Here is a 25,985-nt window from a genome sequence, read left to right as displayed (position 1 = left end):
GCTGATTTATGAGGGTTTGCCTTTTTTTAGCTTGTATATTTGATATCCTGGATTTATAGATGCAATTTGTTTACTATATTTCTTTGGCACGACATAAAAGGTGTATTTATTTGTCCAGTGGCCGGCCAAGGCCTAGCATCTGAAATTTCTGAACTTGAATCTTTATTGGATTGTTAGATGTTTATGAACCAGTGTGCTAAATCTCCAGCAGGCAACCACTCCTCACTAGAAGTAACAGGCATCCTATAAACTGAAACTGAGAACTGAAGCTACTCTGTTGCCTGTCTGATAGTAAAACTACAAACTGCTCGTTATAAAGGCACTTTGTGACAGATTGATGTTTTAGTGTTTCTCCCCCTTAGACTTATGTAATACTAATAATTGGCTATAATAAATAGTATGTTGAAATACACTTGAAAACGTCAAATGCCATTATCTCCTCCTTTGTTCAAACATGCTCTGCAACATTTACAAACTGATAGGCATCTAATGACTGAGCACACCAGGAAACAATTCGGGCAACTATTCTTTTGCCTTCACTTTGTGAACATCCATGTACCATGACTGAAACTGCCAACTGGTCGATGGAAAAATTTCAACTGACTGGATTTCATTGACATTGTTAAAATTAAATTAAATTGAGCATCAATCTTTCAGTATACTCTTGTCATTCAGCATTTATGATAGCTTTTTAGCGAAAGCTGAATTTTGGCCTCTTAGTCTGTATAGAAAATATAATTTTAGTTCCTTTTTAATGTGATGGTGAAAATTCATTCAGAAGTATTATTTAGGCTTCAGTGAATTTTATGTCCTCACTGCCAATTACAGAGTTTTAGTTTCAGTCCTAATTTGTTCAGAAGTTGAGTTCTATGATTTGTTTCTTCTTCACATCAGTTATATGAGATTTATCATGCGGTTTTTTATGTATCTGGAACTCTTTCTTGTTAAGTACATATCTGCATTTACTTTATACAGAGATGGTATGATCCCTGGTTATTTAGTATTGGCAATCTCAGTCATTCTGCATGGGATTTCTCATTTATGAGATTGCTTGCTAACCTATATCAATTGCCTTTCATGTTCAGGTTAGGCAACACCTGCGTTGACCTCTCAAGATGTCATTCTAAAAATCAAGCACATCCATCTATTTGCAGGTACACATTCTAATTCTGTTCAGTGCCAAACTTTTTGCTGTCTATCAATAGGTCGTTACTCAGTGATTTTGATTTTTCAACTCTGATGATAAGTTTGTGTGCTTAGAAAGAATTTGTATTCTAAGGTATATGAAGAATATAAAATATATGCACCCCTGGGGTTTTCAGCATAATAAAGAGCCCACCTATTGGATTGTTCTTCTACGTTTCTATCCCAACAAATATGGATTTGCCCTTCCTAGGTTCCATTTCCGATCTAGAGATTGTAAATAGTTCACTTCCTCTGTGTAACCACCCAAAAAACATTCCTCAGTCCTACCTGTTGTGTAGCCCTGCCGCTGGGTGGCATTATTTGCTAGGCCAACATGTAGCACTAACTTGACTTTTTGTTTCAAACCTAATGGTTACCGTATGACTCCCAAGCATTTGTGGGTTAATTCAATGGAAAATAGTGGCTCTCCAGCACCATTGGGTGACAAGACTAACGTTAGTAGCACGTTGCTGTATTCATTGTTGTCAAAATCTCAGGAGAGCTCACCAGATCATAAGGAAGGAAATGAACAGCCTTTCCTCACAACCAACTGAACCTTTATGATTTAATAATCATGAAGCATGAACTGTTAGTAGCATGCATGCTTATTTGACTAACTCTTGCAGCCTGTAGCAGCTGCATCTATACATGACTCTGCTTGCTATCCGTTTCTAGATAATTTTTATAAGAATAAATTTTATCATGTCATCTACAATTTGGATGTCGTGAACTGAAGAGATGCTTTCTTTTTCTCAAGTTAGTGATTACAGAGCATTGACAATCTGACTCAATTGAGGTGAATATATATAATGATTTGTCTTCATACTGTGTTGGCACCTGATTTGGAGTAAACATGTATTGAGATGTGTGAGCCTCAGTGCTAGATTCCGCTAGATTCCATGTTGAAATTGCGTCTAGAACAAACAAGTTCAACTTTTCTAAGTTGGGTATTTCTCTACGTTTAAGAATACGTATCAACTAGAGATGGATATAAGTGGAGAATATAGACATGATCTAGGAGGAAAGAGGAACGAACTTGCTGCTACTAATACAGAAGTTAGAAGAGAATGAAGTAGAATTTCTTTTACTGTTTTATTTGGGTATAGAAATACCACATGCCGGTCACTGAACTACTTAACTGAATGCACAATTGTCTTTATGATTTCGAATTTGTAGAGAAATTAAATTGTAAAATCCTTCGGAAGTACAAAAATACATTGCTTTTATTCAGAACTGTGGCCTACTGTTCACAATCTTCCCTTGTTGCTGCTACGGTTAGGTTGTTATTTTGTATCGCATTTTACCAGCTTGTGACTTCGATAAAGTATGATGATGGAGTTTGGTACACCGAAGTGCATGGTTCATTTAGTGACTTGGTTTGTTTTTGTTCTTACTTACGTTTGTATGTATATGATCTTGTTCTTGGAAACTCGCCAATGTAAATTTCAATGCAACTGGGCATCATGGATATAGCATTTGTCTCTGCTTTCTGTGATCATCTCTGGCTCTTCATCTGGTAGTCTCTGTGCAAGGGTTGGCTTTGATTATTTTAAGCTTTGCACTCCCAAGATATTAGATTTATAGTTTATATAGGTGGTTGTATGGTAATTAGTGGAGTTGCAATGTAATTATCTTAGCCGCATCACGGAAATGTCTATACAGTAGAGTTTGTGAGCCTGCGACGTCGCGCTCTTGTGACCGTGTTAATTTCATGAACTTTGCTTTTTGGATCAAATGTCACTTTAACGTTGGTATTTAATTTCATAGTATTGTTATCTTATCGTACGATCTATGTGTTTTTAGTATAAAAGTTTAGTTGTCCCATAGCAACGCACAGACACACTACCTATATCTATATAAGCGTAAAAAAATTGACTAATGGCTGCCCTTGAATCACTCAATTGTTATCTACACAGATCCTTCAAAAAAAATGTTTAGCAATAGTACTCTACGTTACTGGCTGAAGTGTAGTGTTTAGCGATAGTACTCTACGTTACTGGTTTAAGCTGCTCAGAAGTAAACTTGACACGGCAACCATATGGAGCAACTAAAATTTCCCTTCAAGACCAGTATCAAATTACAACATTGCTGGGTCAACACAATTATCTTCATTTACCTAGAGACTATGTGTGATCTGGGGCGCTCTGATCACGGTTTGGATGGCAAAGATTGATGATATGAAAACAACAGTGCCTTGCAGACTTCTCAATATAGACCGATCAAATTTGGATTATTATCAGATGATGAAAGCAGGTTAATATAACTTGGAAAATAGATCTTTCAGTAATCAAGGCATTAACGACAGCATATGCAGCGACTACATCAACGTGGACATGCCAACTTGCCAAGGTCCAGGACAAATAACAGTTGCAAAATGCAAATGCTAGCTAGTTCTTGGACGCATTGCTCTCCAGCTCTTTCCTCAGCTGCAGCGAGAAGTCATCATTGACATCGTCATCATCCCAGTCATCCTCCCATTGCTGAAGTGCTTCATTGCCTTCTTCCTTGTCATCCCATTCTGTAATTCAGAAGTTAGTATCAGACTGGTACTTAGGTAATGCAAGCATTGTTTTTGTCTGTAATATAGTTTGATAAACAAATTTGATATCTTGTCGAATTGAACAGGTCATTACATTACACAACCAAAAGAAACAACGGTATTAGAAAGAGGAAACTAAAAAAACAAGATTATCCAAATGAGTCATGGTGAACAGATTAATTAGGAAACAACACCAAAACACTAAAATGCAACATCAATGTTGTGATGTCTTCTAAGCTTCTAATGCAAAGCAAGCATAAAGGGATCTGGGACTTGATCTTTCAACTTGGTCTAGCAAATAGGCATGTACAGATTGTCTAAATAAAGTAAGGGATTTTTAAGCACAAAAAATGGGCTGAATGCACCCATGGCAGTAACGTGTCGTGCATGTAGTAACCAATCCCTCTATGAACATTTATGGACTGCACACACAAAACATGATGCAAATCAATCTAGAAAAACACTATCTCGATATAAGAACTGTTAGTTTGTGTCGATGTTGCCACAGAAACTCACTGTCGTAGTTTCCTGAAGGCTGCATTATTATTGTTCTATAAATGGCGTTTGCTTGCGACTGGGGTGAGCGATTGATAAATGACTCTAGTAATTGATACAGATAAATAAACCACAATTCAAAATATCTCAGGTTGTGGATAGAATTTCATAACATGGCACAGCAGGCAAATGTTTTTATACATACATCTGTCAGTGCAAGTGCAGAAAGAGCAAACCCTCCTGAAATCATCCATTTTATAGCAGCCGGTTAGCTACAAATGTTAGCTACTTTACAGAAAGATAAGACTCAGGTCCACAAGATAAACAAGACCTGAATGCCCAGCGCGTGTACCACCGAAGCACAAGTAACTGACAATAGTTTGGGCACAACCGTATATCGCAGAAGTGATAGTAACAGATAATAGTTTCACACCCCTATGTGTATGTGACACAAAAACACCTGAGCTAATATGTCACGAACCCTAGCCAGATCTTGACAACGGCGCCACCTAGCAGATGACCAGGAAGAAACGGGGATTGGACGAGGAACCATACCTTGATCGATCTCAAACTCCTCGAACTCGTCGTCGTCCTCGAGCAGGTCCATCTTAGCTTCCTCCGTCACCTCGGGCTTCGCTGGTTCCGCCATCGGGACTCGCTACACTAATTGGATCAGGTCAGATACGGGTACAAATAGTTAGGGTTTCGGTGCTCGGTTTCGCACAGCAGGAACGGAAGAGATGGGATGAGCGTGCCTGGTGGGTGCTCGTCGCCGGTGAAGGGCCCGAGCCTGGAAACCTAGCGAGCGGCGGCGGGCGAATAGTCGTCGCCGTTATAGAGACAGAACGCACGCGAAGGACACCAAGAACCACGATGCGTGTGGGGGGCTGGGCTCGGAGGACGGGAGAACAAAGACGGGTCCGCAAGATAATAAAGGACCGGGCCGGTACTGCTCGTGCTCTAGTAGGATTCGTAATTCAAACGTATTATTACTCCTAATATAAGAGCATTTCTTAGAACCTTTATATAACTTATTACTCTCTAAATTATCATTCGGAGAACCACTATAAAAATCGTTTTTTTAGTTCAAATAAATAAATATCATTTTTATATCTTTCTACTCTTCAATATTTTTCTGTATCTTATGAGAAATCCAGAAAAAGAAGGGCTATATTTGAATAGTCACTTAAAAAAGTTATTATAGGGTACTTTTTCATCAAAATATTTATTCCTAACCATTAGAAAGAATGTAGAGAGTCTCTTGGAGTTGCTCAGTAGAAAAATAGATAAATGTTTAACTTAGACCTCGTTTGACTTGGTAACCGAGGGTACAAATGAAAGTTGTAGGAGTGTAGATATATTCTTATTTTTTTTTGTGAGTGGAAGTTTAGTTGAAAAGGGCAACGGATATAGGACCAACTTCCACTAATCGCTTCCTAGGAAAAAAAAGGTGGTAATAGTTTTTTAATCGTTTTTTTTAAACGGAGAGGTGGTAGTGAAAGATCTCTACATCATGACTTATCAAATGTTCTTACTCAGAACAGGCAGATCAAATAGGGGGTATAGATTGCCGCTTAAACTTTCTTTCTTTATTTTCCTCCATAAATAAACAGGAGGTTGTGAATAAAAAACAAATTCCAACCTTAAATCCCTCCATCAATTCCAACCACTAATTTTCATGCCCCTCCTCAGATAGTTGCCATACAAAACATGTGGCAATTGGAAGGATAGAGCGGGAGTTTAGAAATACTACCACCATCCCAAAATGAATACAATTCTAGATGCTTTTTTTGTTAAAGTATCTAAAGTTTGACCGAATATATAGGTAAAAGTACTAATGTTTATGACACTAAATAGGTATACTATAAAAATATATCTCATGGCAAATTGTAATACTTATTTTTATATTATATAAATATTAATATTTTTATATATAGTTGATCAAATTCAAGATACTAAAACAATGTATTATGCTAGAACTGTGTTCTTTTCTGGGATGGAGATAGTATCTTGTTTGTTCCGTAAAAGTATGAGTTGTAGTGAGAAACGAAATGAGACAATTCCCTGTGAGCCATTATGAAAAGTCCTTGTGAGCCACAAAAAAGTTCATCTTCCCTCTTAACCACCGCTTCAACTTTTCCAACCCTTACACGCCACTACCGTCTGTTTTGGGGGAAACGGCAGCTAAGCATGAAATGACCCTTTTGCCCCTCTTACAGGTGGGCCCCATGCGTCAGCTTTCTTCCTCGCTCCTTGCCCATGGACGCTGAGGCCGAGCGCGCCAGGAGCTCCCTCACCCCCGAGCTCCGCGCCGAGCGCGCCCTGGAGGCAAGGTAGGAACGAGGAGCAGGCCTAGGCTTCGAAGATGCGCAGCATCACAAGCTGCCATCTGCGGCATGCACAAAGGTCGAAACAACCTCACCCATAGCAGCAACACCTCGGGGGCGGGGATAAAACAAATACAGGGCTCGCTCGTAGGCCCCCGCGTCACTCCCAAAGGGACGACTCATGCGGCGGCACTTCCGTTCGCAGCCAGCTCCCTTCCGCGGGGCCCTCTGCCTCGCCGCCTGTTGGTGTTTATTAACGTGTCACTTGTTTTAAGTACTTAGCCACATTTTTATAAACCTGTACATTCTAGCTTTACTAGGTTGTCATCCCTAGTGATAATACCAGAGATATGTGCTAGTACTACATAGTATTACTAGAATAACACTAAATAGTTCTTGTTAATGCAAGTGACTAAAGAGAATATATATAAATCTATGAATACAAAGTATCCGCAAGCGCACAGATAATATACCATTGTAGCATTTTACCCGAGAGTATTCCAGGTATCGTTATTTATATTTTTACCACAGGGAAGGTCTAACATGGACATGTATTGATAACTTATACTATTGAAGGAAAAATAAACCATAGCCAATACTCTACTCATAACAAGGATAAGTCATATGATAAGATATGTATAAATGATAAGTATTGACAGTGATAAATCACTCAAAGCACTCCTTTCTATAGCATTAGCATGGTCAGGTAGAGTATTAGAGGAATAATTACTAAGTCATTCTTCATTATAAGTCATAGCATACATTTGATTAGTGCAATTACACCTAGTAATCATTGCTAAGATCATCATCATATCTATACAGAAGGGATATTACTAAGGAAGATTGATGGCAGAGCTCGTTCTACCTTCGTAATCGGACCCTACGTGCACCTATATTCGGAGAGTGGACTACAAAGGACTCAACGGGAGTGTCGCATCCGTGATCTACCACATGACCCAAAATATAGGGTGTATCCGCAGGTAAACAACGTATAAGCACCACGCTTACACAATGTCGACCACCCACCCATGGATCCCTAGAGTGAGCGCTATATGAACTTGTGCATAAACATGATAATACTCTAACTATACTAAGCATATAATCAAACTAGAGGACGAACATCATAACGAAGAACATGAATAATATGAATACTAGTATTGTCATAACAATTGTAACTAGCATATAAAAATAATGGAGAAACAAAAGAGGGAGGGGTACAAAGTTTATATCAAACCACACTCTTGACAAGATCGGGAATCCAAGCGAAGTCCTGCTTGCCTCCCTCTAGATCTATCCTAACTAGCTATGCTATGGAGGAGGAGCTCTGAGGAGATTAGGGTTTCTGTCTTCAAATGACTTGATGACTTATGATGCCTGGGGGGAGGTAGGGGCTGGATTATATAGCCCTGAGGGTCCAACATGAGCCCTTGGATCAAACCGACTTAAGCAACGGCCTAGATGCGTCCTCAAAGGCGGTGGAAAACCGACTTAGGAAGCTGGCTGATAGGTGGGCCCTGGGGGGGCGCCCTGCAGGTGGGGCCAGGCGGCCCCACTTGGTAGTCTCTCGGCCTCCGCTTCAGCGTGGAGTCCTCTCGAATCTTTTGTAACCTTCTGGAGTTGGTTTCGCGGCGGAATTCTGATTTTTCTTCAACGTTTAAATCCCTCTTGATGGTTTTCTGATTAAACCCTGCTGAAAAAAAAATTCACCAAAACTCGTGGAATTTATTAGTTTAAACCCCTAGACCTTTGCTGGTGATTATATTTATGCCCTTATGCATGGTTATTTGAAGGTTTATAATGGTTGTTAACTACCGTCAACACCGCCATCGGAGTAGGCGGCTGGACCCAGGTGGCCATAAGGAGGGCGGCGGCGGGGCCTTTCTCCGACGACGTTGCGGGATTTGGCAGAGTAGCGCGGCATCGGCGCAGTGGAGCGAGGCTGCGGGCTCCCAGAGCGGCAGGGGCGCTGCTCCGACGCTCCAGCGGCCCCAGGGACGGTGGTGGAGCTACGGTGGGCGGATCCAGTTCTCTCCCGGCCGGATCCGGTGGGGCTACAGGTGACAGCGGGCGTGGAGGGCGGCGACAGCGGCGCCCTGCCGGCCTAATCCGACACTCCTAGGGCCAGATCCAGTGCTTCTGTGGTGGCAGCGGCGTGCGGCGCCGGTGTTGGAGACGGAGGCCAGCGTCGGCTTCGGGGACGGTGGCGACTTGCTGCAGATATGGCAGCTTGGTTGCTAGCAGCGGATTGTGGCACCTAGACCTACTTGGTAGCTGCTAGTGCAGTGCAGGACAATGTCAGTTGACGGCGCTAGCACCAATGGCCACATGTTTGCAATCTACAAGTCCAGTGCGGCGTCTTCGTGGTGATGGCATTGACAACGACCAATCTTGGAGTTGGATGGAAGTTCGATGGTGGCGTCTTCGACGCACACATGTTGGGGCCGTCTGGCACCTTCACGAGGCGTTTTGCTGGGGTTGGCGATTTTAGGTTGGCTGCAGTTATCTTTAACTAGCGTCAACAATGGCTGGCCACGCATGCCAGTGGCCGGTTGTTTGTGTCTGCGACAACTTGCAGAAGGCAACTCTCGGCGGACAAGAACACGGGAACGGTGCTTCGACGTCTTATGTGTGGCGTCACGAGACTGTCTTGGCTCATGCAGCAACATGGTGTGGTGAACCGAGATATTTTGGTGCTTGGTGAGATGGCAGTGGCTGTGAGGCTGGCACCACATTGTCAAATCACGCTTGCCGTGACTCGGTCGATGAGGCTGCAACATCTGGAGAAATCCTTGCTCGGCTATGCTGATGCTGACAATGACAACACCTGTGGGTGTCGTGGACCTCGATGGAGGCATTGTCATGTGCCCTCATCCCATTCCCACCTCTACCCTGGGGTTCGTTTCCTAGTTGAAAAACCCGTGCCGGTATTCCGGTTGACTTTGTCGGCGTCTGCGGATGTCGTTTCCTCCATGGAGGCATCACTTAGTGAACCCCTTGGTGGATGTTGCTGCAATAGGCAGGGTGGCCTTTGGTTTTGCGGGACAGCTTTGATTGTGGTGGTTTGTCATGCCATTGCTAGAGTTGTGTGTTGGTTTTCGGTTGTGATGTTGTACAGTGTGTTGTTTTTGTTTTTGTACTTGTATACTCCTCCTTTATTAATACATAGCACCGGCAATTTAACCTGCCGGCTTCTCTTAAAAAAAAACACCTCGGTGTCAGACAAGTCCGGCATCGCTCAAATGTACTTTAATCACGCATCCTATAACCTATGCGTACATAATGATCGAATAATGATAAACCTAATTCCAAATTCAAAAGGATACTGAGTCGGCGCTCTGTCAGCAAACTCGTTGCACACCCACTTCGGCTCAATAGGGCAAGGAACAAAACTACCAGAATTCAGCCAAATCTGATCGAAATTGCACAACGATGCTACATGTTCCTAACGAATCTCAAATTTGGAACATTGTAACAACACACCATGGAACCAAACAGCTCTGCGTACATGCATCTAGGTTTACATGCGACCACTGGAACATAGACGCATACGGCATACCCCTACTACATCTATAGGTTTTACTATGGATACAATGATAAAACCAGAGTCTTGTAAAAAATTGATAAAACCGGAGTTCCAGGAGCCAAGAACACGAGGACAGACAAGTTCAGTCTACACTGGTATGCTACGCATAATAAGTCTCTCTTGAGCAATATAATGTAGTAATTATTAAATGCTCCGTCTAAATAAGAGGAGACCTCCCAAATGTGGGGGAGCAGTGGCAACCACATAATCACTCGGACCATTGTGATGGCACGGCATGTTCTCAAGTTCCTTTCTTCTCCCTGGAGTTGCTCACTGCTTCAAGGGCTCCCAAGTTCAATCGGATCTTACCTGCCAGCAAGAACATACTAAATAAGCATGAAAGTTCCTAGCAACATAATAAGTGATTGTTTTGGAAGCTTGCAATTACAGGGGACTGAGAACGGGATGTGCTTCTGCTCGCAGATCTTGCATGAGAAGGCTGCAAAAGAGTTAAATCAATTGCATTGAACAAGACAATTATGGCAAGCTCGGTTATAATGAGCTTGGGATACTTACAGAAGAAACTGGGGATCGAGATCTTGATAGCGATCTGCAAAAGGTACCAGAAACAAATTCCATTACTTAAGGATGCGTTAGTAGCACTCTAATCTGTAATATAAAATTGCGATCAAAACTAAACTGGCAACTTGAGATGTGCATAAAGAGGTAACGTTCCACATCATATGAATGAACTGAAACAGGAGGGAAGCTGCAATGCAAGTACACATTTTGGTGTTCAATATATGCTTAATACTCCCAGAAAAGTAATGTAGTTTTTCAGCCTATCAGGTAATTAGGCCATAACTGGAATGCAAATAAGCAAACAAAGCAAGGTGTATATTGAATTGTTGTTAATGTCAACTTCTTTGGCTAGTGCGAACCTTGACAAGGAAATGGCTACAGAGAGCCATAATGCAAAAGGCACCATAGGAATTTTTACTAAGATGGCAGCATTAGTCAAACAAAAACGCAAACTTATAAATTAAGGTTCATTTATATGGAGTCATTGATCTTAATAGTAGACATTTGTTTTAATAACACCACAAGATTCACTTCACATTTTCTTACTGTCAGTCCTATCTTGCTCCTAGGACTGGTCGTAGCCCACTTGTCATACATGCATCACAATCCAGCTCTACTATCCAAAGTACCAAACCATCCACTCCGATTCTAACATCCAATATTATATCAATGCAGTCCCCAGATCGCCGCATGGCCAAATCTAGGAAAAACAAAAGCAAACCTTGAACAGTGGAGGTTAGCCAGCAAGCTCTGTATGTTTAATCATTGAACCACAGAGCAAATTCAAGTCAAACTAATTTAAAGAGAAATCAGTACATCACAAAAGTTATGCTAATTTAAAAGAAATCGGTACACCAAAAAAACATATCACAGGTGATTTCAGGAGGCGTTCCAAAGTATATCAAGTTAAAATTCTGGCACCAAACTTTGTTTCTTCTTGCTTTAACAATAAACAGAAAAATATTTTTCTTTTGAAATATGTTTTTATCATTATTAAAATCTGAGGCAAATATATGTGAATTTTATCTGTAGAGTCTTTTTCTACTTTTAAAATATAAAGCAGGACAAATTTGTTGTTAAACTCAGAAAAAGAGAGCTGTGGGCTAATGATGTATGAAGTTGATTAATAAGGAGAGGACTGAAGCTTTTCCATGAGGAAAAAGAAACAAAGAGGTTCTGCCATGCTATGGAGATGACTGGTACGGCAGGAAAAAGGTGACAAAACTATTGTTTTGAAAGAAGGTAAAATTCTGGTAACACCTCTTTCTATACCCTCTCAATTTGGCATGCTTCTGGTAACTTAGCCTTATATAGGAGTGCTTGAAAACATCAAGAAAAAAAAAAAAAAAAAAGAAAAAAAAAAAAAAAAACAGCTATTCACGTGCCTGAACCTTGATTGCTTCTGCTGGGTTTCAACTCTAACCTACCCCAACTTGTTTGGGACTTAAAGGCTTTGTTGTTGTTGTTGTTGTTGTCAGTTTCGCAAATGTACATTTCTTATTGACATAGATTCACATACCTTTCATCCACAGGTGAAGGTGACCGAAAAAGAGATCTAAGTAAGTAACAACAAATTATTAGTGCTGCCATAAGACTTGGCTATCAAATTTGTCAGCATGTATACATACTTTGGACTCCTGCTCCTGCTGTAACTGGGGCTTCTAGAGTACGAGCGGCTACGGCTTCTGCTTCGTGATCTAGCATCATACTCCCTCACCTATAATAGAACAAGAATCAACATAATTCATAATCAAATAGACATGATCTAAGGCATTGTAACAATTTCCAAAACTAAACTGGGGTAAACATGAGAATACATACCCTGATATACGCCCTTGAAAATGCATTCCTGAACTGTGAGTCATCAAGCTTCCTAATCTAACGATGGCAAGAGGAAAATGCATGAGTAAAATCATGACACATGAAACAGGAAAGAACAGACATTTAATTAGAGCACTTTCTTCAACAGTAAAACAGAACCTCTGAAACAGTAACAGATGAGAGAAAATGGTTTTAAGTTCACATTAAAAGAAATGAGTAAACGACATGATAAACCCACCGCATATTTCATATCGTCATAATTTGTATAATCCACAATTCCAATAGTTTCTGCAGCACAAGAAAGAAGGAGCAGATATCATCAGTATGTAGAAATTGAGGATAAAGCCTGAATATTTCATACTTCAAAGGGGCAGTGAAGCAATAAGTTAGGAAACATGGTTACAAAATCAGGGATTACGTTTACAACCATATGCTGCAATGAAATAGCAGAAAATGTGTTCAAGAGTGCTCAAACAACTAACCTCCGGCCTCACGGTATACATCAGAGAAACAGACATCACCGGCGCGCCCCATGTGGTCCTGAAATGTAGTAAATGAGTTCTTTCCAGCAGAAGTCCTGGAAGAAGTGAATTATAAAGAAATTACCTTCAGATCTTGCCACGATGCCGATGAAGGTAAACCAGTGACCATAACTGCACGATTCAGGAAATCAAACTTGAGAGTCTGTGTAAGGACCTATAAGGAAACTTTCTCATATGACAAAAGTACCAACCACGGAAATCAGAGCGCCTAGAAACACCTCCACGGCGTGCACTGCTATAGCTGCTTGAACGATCATAAGAATAAGGCTGACCTCTGCCACCATGAGCTAATTCAACCTGAGTAGAAAATGCATTTTCAGTAAATGCAAGAAAACCCAAACCAGTCCTCTCTTCTAGGAGAATCATTAAATAAAAGCTTGTTATACATACCCGCAACCTGTAGCCATCAAAGTTATACCCATCACGGCCATAAATTGCATCATCAGCATCACGTGGATCCTCAAACTATAAAAGCATCATTTTTTTGTTAGCACCAAATGTTTGGTGACATCAAAACAAATTATATCAGTCAGTTTGATTTGAATGGTTCAAGTATGATCTAAATAGGTTTAAAACTGAGCAGAGTAATAGAGCAGTTGTACGTATTTAAAAGAATACTATTCTTACAGAATCAGACCATAGCAAAATATCCTCACCTCAACGAAAGCGTATCCAGGAGGTCTTGGAGGTATTTTCAAGTCGATATCCAAAATACGGCCATACTGCACAATTATACATTGGAGGGGAAAAAAGTCATGGCATTGTCATAACGGTTCAATAAAAGCACAGGTGATGCAGAGACAAAATAGAAGGTATCAGGGCATCATTGTAAAACAGGTAATATTGTTTACTTCAGACAAAGAGAACTACATATATGACGTTTCTTTAGTTGACATAACTCAATAAAAAACACGTACTGAACTCAAACAAAATTCTTGTGCAACCCCCAACCAAATTTCAGATAATATACACTACTCCCTCTGATAGTCCATTTGGACTTTGGCACAAGATTAAGGTAAGGAGTACAATGACCCTGTTGCCACCAATTGTGCTACAGTTAATGTAGATAACACGTGTACTGCATTGATTAGGCGCCTTTAAGCAGGTGTAGACATGGAAGAATGAGAGTAAAAGATGTCACAAAGTTGTGACGGACCTATATTTGGTGATCTAAGAGAATACTAGATGGACTTATATTTTGGAATCAGAAGAAGTAGTTAATGTCGTAAATAAAAAAAATGTAAACATTCAGCTCCATACTACATTCTCACATTAATAGGATATTGAAATTGCTGTCTTGCTGGGACAGAAAATGTTATTGACTGGGCAGGAATTAGCATATGCCCTGACCAATCTAACACTTGCTTGCAAAATGAAAAGTCAGACAAAGGTATACATGTAAAACAATTGCAACCCACCTTGTAGAAGAGATCCTCAACCTCCCTCTCACGGATGTCCCCAGGGAGGTTGCCTACATAGATGGTACGGCTGTTGCGTCTGCTCATTGTTTTCTGCAGTCCAACACAGGTAAGTACGTCATTGTCTCATAAATGGGAAAAATGTTGGGGCAAACCACAATGAAATTTTACCATGCAAAAGATAGTAGGGTCACAAAAGAATATAGTTCTCCACGAATGTGTCCTTTTACCTAAAACCCTACACCAATTTTCTGAGACTGGTAATATCAAGATACAGAATTTTATTTAAAAACATCGTAGTCGAAAGTCTAAACAACAGGAAGAACATGGTGGCCATAACTATATGCTGAGCATTATTAAATAAATGAAAATGAAGTAGCAGCATCCTTGACCAAGAAAGAAATGATGCTTCATCGGAAAATGTAACAAAGGAGCACTATAAGTCTATAACATGTTCTCTATCTCCCTTTTTGTTTCTTTTTTGAATTGAACACTCCTTTTTTTATTTATTTATTACTCTTATTTCAAAAGGCACTGTACCGTGTGTTTAAACCGTTAATCTTGTACCGTGTTCAATCATGCAAAGGCTTCTATGGTTTCAGTATCATTGCAGCTCCACCCTTACAACACACTAACATGGCCACATGGGGCGCCGTGGCGAACTTTAGCAAAGAGCGCCCCGGAGGAGGTTCGGTTAAACAATTTAGGCAGAATGGCAGCTGGAAAAGATGATCAAAAACCTAATCGAACCATGCAAGGGTGGATTGTCACGGGTCTACTCAAGTACTCCCGCAACGAACTGAACGGCAACAAAAAGAGAGATTTTTACTAGCAAATCAAAGGAAAGGTAGGGACGAGACGACGAGAGGAACGGGCGGCGATTACCATCGAAACAAAATCGGAGCAAACAGGGAAGAAAAGCCAGTGGGGCGTGTGCGGATTAGTCGTGCGGACCTCCTGGAGCGGGGGGAGAGAGGGAGAGGGGCCTCGACCTCCAGAAGGTTCGGGATTCGGGAGGCGACGCCGCGTGGTTGAATACTAGAAAATGCGACAGGAGCCAGTTCGCTTCTTATTATTTGCCAGAATTTCAGTCCGTAAATAATAATTTTCTTTTATAATAAATTAGTTCTATAAATCAGTTACATCAGTGATAAATCCTATCGAAGAGGGCTAGCTGATGCTGGTGGCTGCGGGGCGCTTCACGATTTGTGCAGTGGACAACGACGTTGCAGGCGTGTTGTGGCCTCGTGGGCCGGAACCTGTCGCTGCCGACCAGTTGGATGGGTTCCTCGCGCCAATACATACGAGGGAGGCAGCGATGCTTTCCGCGCGTCGGCCCAGTCCGCCCTCAGTTTTTTTTTCTTTTTTCCTCTTTGTTTTTTCTTTCCTTTCTACTATTTATTTTTCTTTTTTGTTTTGTTTTGTTCTTTTATTCTTGTCATATTTTATTCTTTTTTATTTTTCTTTCTTTTCATCGTTATTTTTTATTTTTCTTTCTTTTCTTCTATTTCTTTTTTTCTTTCCTTTCCTTTTTTATTTTTTATTTTTCGATGGTCTTTTATTTTTTTCCTTTTTCTATTTTTATTTTTTATTATATGTTTTCCTTTTATTTTTTTTCCTTTCATTCATTTATTTTTATTTTCTTTTTTCTATTTATAATTTTATGTTTTATTTTTTTATTTACAGAGACAAGTGGTATACATGCAATGTTCTATCATGTATTTTTTATGTCCGCGAGTAGAAATGTGATATTTTATGATGTATTTTATGATGTTCAGTAAGCATATATTCATGTTCTAGGATATATTTTGTGATGTTCGGTAGCATTTTTTCTTTATTTTATTTCACTCTAATTAATTACTTCACTAATTTCATTATTTTTATTTTACATTTTCATAATATTTGTGATGTTCATGTAGTATATATATAATGTTCTAAGCTATATTTAGCGATGTCCGTGTAGTGTTAATATGATGTTTTACGATGTATTTATGAGATTCGGTAGTATTTTTTTTCTTTTTATTTGACTATAATTAATTACTTCACTAATTTTATTTTTAAAATTTTACATTTAATGATAGATATGATGTTTCCAAAATATACATATAATGTTCTATGCTATTTTCTGCGATGTTCGTATAGTATTAATGTAATGTTCGATGATTATCTTTAAATATAGGTTTATCATGAGATAAATGTTCGTTAAAAAATTTATAGAAATATATCCATGTGGGGTCTTGTTTTGAAGAGTTTATTGCAAGGAACACTATCAGGGACCTATACTAGGGTATTCGAAGAGGAGGGGCTAATGCTCATCAACATTAATTCATCCGAACAATCAAGAGCGTGACTACGGCTCCAACCGACCCCTAGGCGTGCATGCTCCGTCTCGCCCGACCCCAAGACCGTGGGCTCCGTCTCGCTCGACCCTTGGGTTTACGCTCTGCCTCGCTTGACCCTTGGGTTTGCACTCCGCCTCGCCCCGACCCTTGGGGGAGGGCTCTGTCTCATCTGACCCCAAGGCTACGGTCTCCGCCTCGCACAACACTTGGGTTTGCGCTCTGCCTTGCTCGACCCTTGGGTTTGTGCTCCACCTCGCCCGGCCTTTGGGAGAGGGCTTAGCCTCGCCCAATCCCAAGGCCACGGGCTCCGCCTCGCCCGGCCTCTAGAGGAGGGCTCCGCCTCGCCCGACTCTAAGGCCGCAGGCTCTGCCTCGCTCGACCCTTGGGTTTGAGCTCCGCCTCACCTGACCCCAAAGCCACGAGCTCTATCTCGCCTGACCCTTGGGATTGCGCTCCACCTCGCTCGACCCTGAGGCCGCGGACTCCGTCTCGCCCGACAGAGACCCATGCCACCGTCAACCACTTCAGGTCCAAGTGTATGGGCCTGGGTCAAAGCTCTGACATCAGGGAGGAGACCGACATGTCCCGATGTAGCCCACGGCCACGACGGGCCATACCCGAGGATTCACATCAGGAACAACATTGGGCGTATCGGTGCTGTTCTGTCTAACCCTCGTACAAACACTAACATACGCGTCAGTTCACCATGACATCTGCCAGGACGGAGTGGAGCGCCATGACTAGCAGACGATGCCTGCGCATAGCGCCAGTGACGAATAGGGCCACGACGTGGAGCCATCCCTGTTGACATCTATAGGATCGGTGGGACCCACATGATGGATAAGAAGGACCTAGCCATCCTGAAGGCCTTTGGCTCTCTCTCATTCTTCTCTTTCTCTCCGTTGTAACCCGTGCTTTCCCTTAGCCTATAAAAGGAAAAGCAGGGCGCCCCACGAAGGGATCGATCGATCAATTGAGGCCAGACTCGATCGAACCATCATGAATCCATCAAACCTCGAACCGATCAGAACACAACACAAGCACACGGCTGAGCAGCAACCGAGCTCTCGGCACCCGTTTACTCTTTCCACCAGAGACTTGGGACCTGTCCCTCTGTCGTCCATTTGTAACCTCTACTACAAACTTTTAGTGCTAGTAACACGAGCAGTAGCGATGAACTGGGCATAGGGACATTCTGCCCGAGCCAGTATAAACCTCGTGTCCTCTAAGCATACTATCCGAGCTAGACGCACAATACTAGAAATTTACTCGTTGGTGGTAACTTGAAACACCGATAGTTGGCACGCTAGGTAGGGGCCTTTTGCGTGTCTCGACATCCACACTAGGCTTCGGATGGCTAGTCACAACATCAGCTGGGTCCTGGGCGTGCACCTGCGCTTCGGAAGCCTAGACTTCATCGTCATGACGGAGAGAGAGTTGGTGCGGCCTCCCATCGCCATCCAACCTCTCCACTTCACCAGCGTTGATGCAATCGCCAAGGCGCTTGAGGAGCTATAGCTGCACACACCGGAGGCCCGTGCCCCTGGGAGCGACTGGCTCCTCGGCTTTGACTACAGGAGATTAGAGCATCAGCTCAGTGCCTTCCTGGGACCCCAATCATCCTAGGAGGACCTATGCCACCTCACCGTCTCATGGCGCAGCTTACCGGAGGAGAGCCCCTCTCCCTAGAATACCTCATCCGGAGCTCCCCGATAGCACTCTCGTTCGGTCTCCGCAACACCACAGAGGCCATTGGCCACCTTGTGGAACAACGCACGCCTCCATCCCCTGTGAACGACGAGTTCGTGGGGATGACCGAATATGTCGTGGAATCTTTCCACGACCTCCTCGTGAGAGAAACAGAGTCGCCCTCCACCTCTAACTCCAGCAAGGGGAGCCATCACCCCTCTCATAAATGTTTCATGGCAGGTACCCCTGAGGGACACATCGAAAACATCCACGAGGAAGAGGCTACCCCAATGAATGACCTTGATGTAAAGATCAAGAGGGATGCAGGGGCCCACCATGCCCGCGGGTGGAGTAGCTGAAGGCTCGGCACCAAGAGCTCGAGGAAGCGTGACTCCAGCTCAAGCAAGAATGCGTGGAGCTCAAGCGAAAGATCAAGCGCCACGGAGACGGTGGGCGCGCGCGCGCCATGGCCCGTGACGTGAACCGAAGGATCATCGAGGATGATGAAGCGCTCCCACACTTTGCTCGGGCAAGCCAGAACATCACTGCTATGGTGGCCATGCTCCGAGGGCTTCCGGGGCCCACGACGCCCGAGGATCATCGGCCCATCACGAGATTCGCATGCTACTCAAGCGTGCGGCGGCGTAGTAGGCCGAGAGCTCACTGTCCCGATGACGTGAGCTCGACACTAGCCAGTGCACACCCTCAGAGTGACCCAACAAGGACGCATCAGTCCACTAGGCACCGTAAAGGTGGCAAACCGCGCACCATGGTCCTAGTGCATGAGCGTCTCGGCTGCCACTGTGACGCATGCGACACCCTCGATGCCCATAGACATACCCACGGCGATGCGAGGGAGGGGGCCAACCATGGCTACCACCCTCGTCGTGGCAGACGCTACGATAGTGGTAAGGACCGAAGCCTGAGTCCTGACCTATCGAGACCTCAGGCCTTTGGCCGGCACATCCTCAATGCCGCCTTTCCACTGCGGTACCGACCACCGACCAACATTCCGAAGTACTCTGAGGAAACGAACCCCAGACTTTGGCTCAAGGATTATCGGCTTGCTTGCCAGGCCAGTGGAGTGGATGATGACAATTTCATTATCCGCAACCTTCTATTGTTCCTAGCCAATTTGGCACGAACATGGTTGGAACACCTTCCACCCAACAGAATCCAAAGTTGGGTGGACCTGAAAGAGATCTTCATGGAAAACTTCCAGGGCACATGCAAGCATCCTAAGAACCTATGGGATCTCAAAAACTACCGACAGAAGGCCGAGAAAACCCTTCGTGGGTACATCTAGCGCTTCTCCTGGCAGTGCAACGAGCTGCCTAATGTTACCGACGCCAACGTCATAGGAGCTTTCCTTTCTGAGACTACCTGTGAGTCCCTGGTCCATAAGCTGGGATGTAAGGGCCTGCGAACCACCAAGGAGCTCCTCGACATCGCCACCAGCCATGCCTCGGGTGAGGAGGCGGTCGAAGCGATCTTTGATCGCCTCAAGGGCAAGGCGAAGCGGGATGAGGACGCTGACGAAGGCGCCTCTGACCGCCCCAACCAGAAGAAGAACAAGCAGCGACGTAAGGGCTCACTCATGGCCATGGCCGACCGCAAGGGGGGTTGGAAGCCCGTAGAGGGTACCTCGAACCACTTTGAGAAGCTACTCAAAGGGCCATGCCCGAACCATGCCTTCCCCGTTAAGCATCTCTACAAGGAGTGTGGCCTCATAAAGTAGTTCTTGTCTGGAGGCTCCAACAAGGGGGAGCACAGGTGGGACCCCAAGTCAGCCACAGATGACACCGAGGGGAATGACAGTGGCTTTATAATGCTAGATGACTGCCTCATGATCTTCAGAGGATTGGTGAACTATGACTCCAAGTGCCACCAGAAGCTTGCGCGCCGCGAGGTCTATATGGCCGAGCCGGCCGCGCCTGCCTTCCTCCGATGGTCAGAGTCCACCATAACCTTTGATCAGACCGACCACCCAGAGAGCATCCTGCAACCGAGGAGATATCCGCTCGTGGTCGACCTGATCTTTGGCATGAAGTGGCTCACCAAGGTACTGACGGATGGAGGCAGCGGCCTCAACATCATGTAAGCCGAAACACTTGACGCCATGGGCATCGATTGATCACACATCCGACCGACTGGAGTGCCTTTCCACGACATTGTGCCTAGAAAGCAGGCCATGCCACTTGGGTAGATTGATCTACCCATCACCTTTGGGGATCCAACCAATTACAGGATGGAGACCCTTACCTTTGAGGTGGTTGGGTTCCATGGAACCTACCACGCCATCCTAGGACGTCTATGCTACGTGAAGTTTATGGCCATCCCCAACTACACCTATCTAAAGCTGAAGATGCCAGGACCATGCGAGGTCATCACCATTGGCACCTCCTTCCAGCACACCTAAGAGTGCGAGGTCAAGTGCGACGAACACGCCATGGCAATTATCTCCTCCAAGGAGCTTGCGACCATCAGGAAGGAGGTCGCTGAAGAAGCGCCTAACCCCAAGCGGTCGGCTGGGTCTTTCGAGCCTATGGAGGGCACCAAGGAGGTCCTCATAGACCCCAGCGGCTCCATGGGCAGAGCGGTGCGCATTGGCACCATGCTTTCCTCCAAATAGGAAAGCGTGCTTGTCAACTTCCTCCACGCCAACAGAGATGTCTTTGCGTGGAAACACTCGGACATGCCAGGCATTCCAAGATAAGTCACCGAGCATGCCTTGAAGATCAGGCCAGGATCCAAGCTGGTGAAGCAGCGAGATGTCTTTGCATGGAAACCCTCGGACATGCTAGGCATTCCAAGATAAGTCACCGAGCATGCCTTGAAGATCAGGCTAGGATCCAAGCTAGTGAAGCAGCGCCTGCATCGCTTCAATGAGGGGAAGCGTGGGGCCATCGGCGAGGAGATTGTGAAGCTTTTGGCAGCCGAGTTCATCAAGGAAGTATACCACCCCGAGTGGTTAGCCAATCCCATTCTTGTATGAAAAAAGAGTGGGAAATAGAGAATGTGTATACTTCCTTGATACACGGGTCTCAACAAGGCATGTCCAAAGGATCCATTTCTTTTGCCACGCATAGACCAAATAGTCAACTCGATATCAGGGTGCGAAACCCTTTGCTTCCTTGATGCGTACTCCAGGTACCATCATATCATGATGAAAGAGTCTAACCAGCTCGGGACATCTTTCATCACCCCATTCGGATCGTTCTGCTATGTCATAATGATGTTTGGTCTAAAGAACGTCGGGGCTATGTACCAGCATTGTATGCTCAAGTGTTTTGGGGACCTCATCAAGCAAACTATTGTAGCCTATGTGGATGACATCATGGTCAAGTCAAAACAGGTTGACCAGGTCATAGCCGACCTAGAGCAGACCTTTGTGAAACTCCAAGCAAACGACATTAAGCTCAACCCCGAGAAGTGCATTTTTGGGGTCCTAAGACGTATGCTGCTGGGTTTCATCATCTCCAAGCGTGGCATCAAAGCCAACCCAGAGAAGATCTTGGCCATCACAAGGATGGGCCTGATTCAGAATGTAAAGGGGGTACAACGAGTTGCAGGGTGCCTCGCTGCGCTCAGCCGCTTCATCTCGCGCCTTGGTGAGCGAGGTCTCCCCCTCTATCGACTCCTAAAGAAGGCCGACCATTTTGAATGGATGCCTGAGGCCCAGGAGGCAGTTGACACGGTCAATCAGCTTCTGACAAAGGCCCCAATCTTGGTCCCTCTGACCGACGGAGAACCGCTTCTGCTCTACATTGTGGCCACCACGCAAGTGGTCAGTGCTGCCCTAGTGGTGGAGCGAGAAGAAGAGGGGCACACCCTCAAAGTGCAGCGTCCTGTATACTTCACTAGCGAGGTCTTGTTCGATTCCAAGACCCGCTACCCCTAAATCCAAAAGCTCCTGTATGCCATCCTTATCCCCAAGAGAAAGCTGCATCACTACTTCGAGTCACATACAGTTATGGTCGTGATGTCCTTCCCCCTTGGCGAGGTTGTCCAAAACTAGGATGCCATGGGAAGAATCGCAAAGTGGGCACTCGAGCTGATGGGTCAAGACATTTCGTATGACCCCCGGACGACTATCAAGTCCCAAGTGATGGCTGATTTTGTTGCAGAGTGGACCAAGGTCCAAATGCCACCGACAGTCGTCGACCAAGAGTACTAGATGATGTACTTCAATAGATCGCTAATGAAGAAAGGCGCCGGCATGGGGCTGGTCTTTGTTTCGCCCCTTGAGGTACGCTTGAGGTACATGGTTCGCATCCCCTCCAATAATGTGGCTGAGTATGAGGCGCTCATCAACAGCCTACGCATCGCCATTGAGTTGGGTATCTGATGCCTGGACGTCTAGGGCAACTCCTAGCTGGTCATCGACCAAGTCATGAATGAGTCAAGCTATCATAATGCCAAGATGGCTACATATTGCCAAGAAGTCTACCAGTTGGAGGATAAATTTGACGGTCTAGAGCTCAATCACATCCCAAGGCGTCTCAACGAGGCAGTCGACATGCTGGCAAAAGCGGTGTCCGGTCAAGAGCTAATGCCAACGGGCGTCTTCACTAGTGATCAGCATAAGCCATCGGTCTGCTATGAGGAGCTAGAACAAGCCGGTGATAGGCTGACTGCCCTGGGCTCAGGGACTAGCTAGCAATCGGCTCCATCTGACCCTGAGGTCATGGAGCTTGACGAGGATCTAGCGATAGAGCCTGACCCTCTGGTCGACTAGAGGACGCCTTACCTTGACTACCTCCTACGCGAGGCACTACCAACGGACAAGACGGATGCTCGATGGCTCGCAAATCGTGCCAAGTCCTTTGCCATTGTTGATGGCGAGCTCTACAGGCGAAGCCACACTGGGATCCTGCAGCGCTGCATCCCCATTGAGCAGGGGAAGCAGTTGCTGAGCGATATCCACGGTGGGGTCTATGGTCACCATACCGTGCCTAGAACCCTAGTCGGAAATGCATTCCGACAAGGCTTTACTGGCTGATCGCAGTAGTTGACGCTGAACAGATTGTGCGCACCTGTGAAGGGTGTCGGTACTATGCTTGGTAGACCCACCTACTGGCCCAAGCGCTCTAGACGATCCCCATCATGTGGCCATTCGTGGTCTAGGGGCTTGACCTGGTCGAACCTATCAAAAGGGCACCTGGGGGCTATACGCACTTGCTTGTCACTGTAGACAAGTTTACAAAGTGGGTAGAGGCTCGACCGATCTCCGCGATCAAGTCCGAGCAAGCCGTGCTATTCTTCCTTGACATCATCCATCGCTTTGGAGTCCTGAACTCCATTATCATGGACAACGACACACAGTTCACCAGAAAGAAGTTCCTCTGATTCTATGATGAATATCACATCCACGTTGATTGGGCCGCCGTGGCGCACCCTCGCATGAACAGGCAGGTCGAGCGCGCGAATGGCATGGTCCTACAAGGCCTCAAGCCTAGGATCTTCAACTAGTTGAATAAGTTTGGTAGACGATGGGTCGTGAAACTTCCCGTGGTGCTCTAGAGCCTGAGGATGACCCCCAGTCGGGCCACCAGCTACACACCATTCTTCATGGTCTATGGTTTTGAGGCTATCCTCCTGACCGACCTCGACTATGGAGCGCCAAGGGTCAGGGTGTACGATGAATAGGGAGCCAAGGCGACGTCGCCCTCCTCCGCTCGGCCAAGTACCAGCAAGCGTTGCACCGGTACCACAGCCATCGAGTGCAGGGTTGGGCCTTCAACATCAGGGACCTGGTGCTCCATCTTGTCCAAAGCAACAAGAACTACCACAAGCTCTCTCCACCGTGGGAGGGACCGTACGTCATCGTGGAAGTACTCTGACTAGGTACCTACAAGCTCAAGACCATCAACGGTGAGGTCTTCATCAATGCCTGGAACATCAAGTAGCTACACCATTTTTACCCTTAATATACGCTCGCTTTTTCTTATCAGTTTTGCTATCGACTCCCCGATTTTTAGTGACACCCGACCCCAGCAACAGCAAGGGGTCAGGTCTCACTCGGGGGCTAATAAGAGCATATCTAACCGATAGACATTCTCTATGCTTGACCCTTTCTCACGTTAAGACCTAGAAGCGAGGTTTGCGAAGACGAACGCTAAGTAAAACTGGTCGGACTGCGAGAAACCTACGCCCTAGCGGCTACGGTGCATTTGCTCACCCGCGTGATCAGAGTTTTTTCCGCACCTTCGGCATTTTGGCCTTAGCTACGGAAAGAGTCAGTACGCGTCTAAGAGTATATCCACCTAGAAAACATTCTCTGTGCCTGACACTCTGTCATGTTGAGACCTAGAAGCAAGGGTTGCAGAAATGAACGTTGAGTAAAACTGGTCGGACTATGAGAAACGTACGCCCCAGCGGCTACGACGCCTTTGCTCACCAGCTTGATCAGAGTTTATTTACCCGCACCGCAGGCTTTATGGCCTTAACGATGGAAGGGGTCAAAATGCACTAACCTTTTTATACGAAAAGGGAAGAAGGGCTAAAAATCTGTTAGGCCATAATGAAATTTAAGAGCTTGTCCACTTATTACAAGTTTGTCGCCTAGCGTATCTGCCTAACTAATTTCTTGGGGATGATCTCATCCTCTATCTCCATAGGAAAGCCCTATGTCAGCGAGTCACACAAGTTGATCGGATGGCTTGGCCGCTGCTGAGAATGGGTAAGGAGCAGTAGGATGCCCCATGCGGGTTATTCTAACTCCATCACGAACGATGGACCTGGATTCCACTCAAACAAATTCGGTAAAAGCTCCCTGAACCCGTCACTCATGCAATCAAGGTAAGTCATGTGCCAGTGGGTCACCCAAGTCGATTGGACGGTTCGGGCCACTACCGAGAGACGGGTCACCCCTAATTTATGCACGTTCTCTCTTATTAATTTCGCTATCGAGCCCCCGACCCCAGCAACGGCGAGGGGTTGGGCCTCACTCGGGGGTCGACAAGAGTGTCTATTCAGTAGACATTCTCTATGCCCAACCCCTCATGCTAAAAACTAGAGGCAAGGTATGCGGAAACAAACTCTAAGTAAAACTGGTCGGACTACGAGAAACCTACGCCCCAGCGGCTATGGCATTTTTACTCACCAGCGTCATTAGAGTTTTTACCCCCGTACCCCGAGCTTTAGCCTCCGCCTTTCCAGGAAGGGCTCGGAGGGGCCCACCTGCAGAATCTCCATCGAGGAGAGGCCTGTTGGTTGCCCAAGTCGATCAGATAGCTCAGGCCGCTACCGAGAGACGGGTAAGGAGTAGTGGGATGCCCCATGCAGGTTATGCTAACTCCATCACGAACGACGGATCTAGACCCCACACGAAAATATCCGGTAAGAGCTCCCCGAACCCGTCACTCGAGCCATCAAGGTAACTTTACCAACCCCTACTTTTCTTTTCCAGTGCATGATCATTCATTCATCCATTCTCATGCATGTATTCATACATTCATTCATAAATTCATTCATACATTCATCCATACATTCATCCCATACATTCAAGCATTGCATATGC

General features: G+C 44.9%; 2 protein-coding genes across 8 annotated transcripts; both read right to left on the bottom strand.

Annotated features, from left to right (window-relative positions):
- Positions 1–3,396: 3,396 nt before the first annotated feature.
- On the bottom strand, positions 3,397–5,146 carry LOC136458201 (protein DELETION OF SUV3 SUPPRESSOR 1(I)-like). 2 transcript variants are annotated; one of them, XM_066458182.1, is made up of 3 exons: positions 4,975–5,146; positions 4,775–4,877; positions 3,397–3,703 (listed from the first exon to the last, which is right to left on the bottom strand). In XM_066458182.1, the coding sequence occupies exons 2-3, from the start codon at positions 4,866–4,868 to the stop codon at positions 3,573–3,575; spliced, it is 225 nt and encodes a 74-aa protein (XP_066314279.1). In that variant the 5' UTR covers positions 4,869–4,877; positions 4,975–5,146; the 3' UTR covers positions 3,397–3,572. The 2 variants fall into 2 exon arrangements, with proteins under 2 accessions (XP_066314279.1, XP_066314278.1); XM_066458181.1 differs by having other exon boundaries at positions 4,775–4,882; positions 4,975–5,145.
- Positions 5,147–9,936: 4,790 nt separating this feature from the next.
- Positions 9,937–15,508, bottom strand: LOC136455992 (serine/arginine-rich splicing factor SR30-like). Of its 6 annotated transcripts, none has more exons than XR_010759314.1 (15): positions 15,318–15,476; positions 14,433–14,525; positions 13,671–13,736; positions 13,405–13,479; positions 13,206–13,311; positions 13,079–13,125; positions 12,955–13,012; positions 12,711–12,760; positions 12,473–12,529; positions 12,280–12,368; positions 12,171–12,206; positions 11,188–11,372; positions 10,646–10,679; positions 10,518–10,568; positions 9,937–10,438 (listed from the first exon to the last, which is right to left on the bottom strand). XR_010759314.1 is itself a non-coding variant. In XM_066455743.1 (15 exons), exons 2-15 carry the CDS (start codon positions 14,604–14,606, stop codon positions 10,424–10,426), a joined length of 780 nt encoding a protein of 259 aa, XP_066311840.1. In that variant the 5' UTR covers positions 14,607–14,683; positions 15,318–15,475; the 3' UTR covers positions 9,937–10,423. The 6 variants fall into 6 exon arrangements, 3 of the variants coding, with proteins under 3 accessions (XP_066311840.1, XP_066311841.1, XP_066311839.1); XR_010759313.1 differs by having other exon boundaries at positions 11,198–11,372; XM_066455743.1 differs by lacking the exon at positions 11,188–11,372 and adding an exon at positions 14,604–14,683 and having other exon boundaries at positions 15,318–15,475.
- Positions 15,509–25,985: the final 10,477 nt, after the last annotated feature.

This window comes from Miscanthus floridulus, chromosome 6, assembly GCF_019320115.1.
Source record: "Miscanthus floridulus cultivar M001 chromosome 6, ASM1932011v1, whole genome shotgun sequence".
In the NCBI taxonomy this organism is placed as follows: domain Eukaryota; kingdom Viridiplantae; phylum Streptophyta; class Magnoliopsida; order Poales; family Poaceae; genus Miscanthus; species Miscanthus floridulus.
The sequence above is the reverse complement of the archived record's forward strand: the minus strand, read 5'-3'. Positions and strand labels throughout refer to the sequence as shown.